General features: G+C 43.4%; 1 protein-coding gene across 1 annotated transcript in view; it reads right to left on the bottom strand.

Moving 5' to 3' along the window:
- cckar (cholecystokinin A receptor) overlaps positions 1-1,427 on the bottom strand; it is a 14,666-nt gene extending 13,239 nt beyond the window's left edge. Inside the window, exon 1 of the mRNA XM_037676459.1 lies at positions 1,293-1,427. Within this exon, the coding sequence (XP_037532387.1) occupies positions 1,293-1,419 (127 nt within the window). The 5' untranslated portion in view covers positions 1,420-1,427. The remainder of the gene's footprint in view (positions 1-1,292) is intronic.
- Positions 1,428-1,797: the final 370 nt, after the last annotated feature.

Genomic DNA, 1,797 nt, shown 5'->3' with positions numbered 1-1,797 from the left:
GACCATAGACACTACACCTGGACCATATAAACTTCACCTGGACCATATAAACTTCACCTGGACCATAGACACTACAACTGGACCATAGAAACTATAAATGGACCATAGAAACTATAAATGGACCAAAGAAACAACATCTGGACCATAGAAACTACACATGGACCATACAAATTACACATGGACCATAGAAACTACACCTGAACCATAGAAACAACAACCTGGACCATAAAAACTTCACCTGGACCATAAAAACATCACCTGGACCATAAAAACTACACCTGGACCATAAAAACTTCACATGGACCATAGAAACTACACCTGGACCATAGAAACTACACCTGGACCATAGAAACTACACCTGGACCATAAAAACTTCACCTGAACCATAGAAACTACACCAGGACCATAGAAACTACACCAGGACCATAGAAACTACACCTGGACCATATGCAGATGACCGCTTGTCCTGAGCTGGTTCTGCTATAGGTTTCTTCCTCATGAGGGTTTTTTCCTTTCCACTGTCGCCTTCTTGCTTGCTCAAGATGAGACTCTGTGATGGAGTTAAACTCAAAGCCGTCTGCTCCTCAGATTAATAATGTTAAATTATTGTTTTCATATATGAATGTTTCTGTTCAGTGCTCTGAGACACGTCTGTTGTGACTTGGTGCTATAGAAACAAACTGAACTGAATTTCCACAATGTGCTTGCTTAGATTGGGAGACTGTGACTGGAGAGTCAAAGCAGTCTGCTGGCTTTGTCCAATAAATAATTACATTAATTGAAATTAGAATTAAAGAATTAAAACCTCTTTGTATGTGAATGTTTTGCACCAGATTTGTCTGAGCTCATGTTATAACTGAACTGGAATTATATGCGCACATATTTATATATTTTTAGGAATTAAATAACTAAAAACACAAAATCAAGTAACAACTCAAATCAACATGACTTTCATGACACATTTCTGTCAACTTGTTTTTAATCCCTCTAATCTTTAGTAATCTGTGCCTCGGGTCCATCCGAGCTGATGCCCTGTGGGCGCATCTCTGCAGGATCTTCACTTTTTTTGTTTTCAGGGGAAATCATCACAAAACTGGACTTGTTTTCCCCTTCTGTATGTTGCTGCTCACTTATCCGTGCAGAGCCAGCCATTAAAGCCTCGCGGAGAGGACCCGAGCCGTGCGCCTAATGCGCAATGACGCAAGAAAGAAAGAAATGCCCAAAAGCGAGCGTTTATTATGGCGCAAGCATTAATCCGAGTGTTGGGATTAAATCTGAGGATTTAACTGTACCTTTTGGTTCGGCAGGCAGGTTCTTTTCGCTCTCACATTCCGACAGATTCCTGATCCCGAAATTGCACAAGATCTTGTTGAGATCAGTTGAGTTCATGAGCACGTCCTGGATGGTGAACGTCTCCATTTTGCGCCTCCAACAGATTCAGGTCGGGTTTGGGTTCATGCTCCTGTCAGGGATGAGCTGTTTTAAATCATATCCGACACTCAGACAGCCTGCTGTCCTACAGGTTGCTGCACGCGCTCTGGGAGTGCGCTCACATGAGCCCGTGCAACAACCCCTCCCCTCCAAAAATGCTCACGGAGCTACAGAATCTTCCTTCTTCTCCGGACCGCGTGCGCGATTTGAACCAAACTGCACCTATTTGTGTCACATCCTGCAGGCTGTGGTATTTTCACGTGCACATGTCAGGCTGGGATGTCCGGATGAGTGGAGAGACGCAGGCGCAAACAGCTCATATCACGCGTGTCTGTTAGCAAAATATCTCATAAATATCTGGACGGA

Source organism: Nematolebias whitei, chromosome 1 (genome assembly GCF_014905685.2).
Source record: "Nematolebias whitei isolate Nwh7 chromosome 1, NemWhi1, whole genome shotgun sequence".
Classification (NCBI taxonomy): Eukaryota; Metazoa; Chordata; class Actinopteri; order Cyprinodontiformes; family Rivulidae; genus Nematolebias; species Nematolebias whitei.
This window is presented reverse-complemented; position numbering and strand designations above follow the sequence as displayed.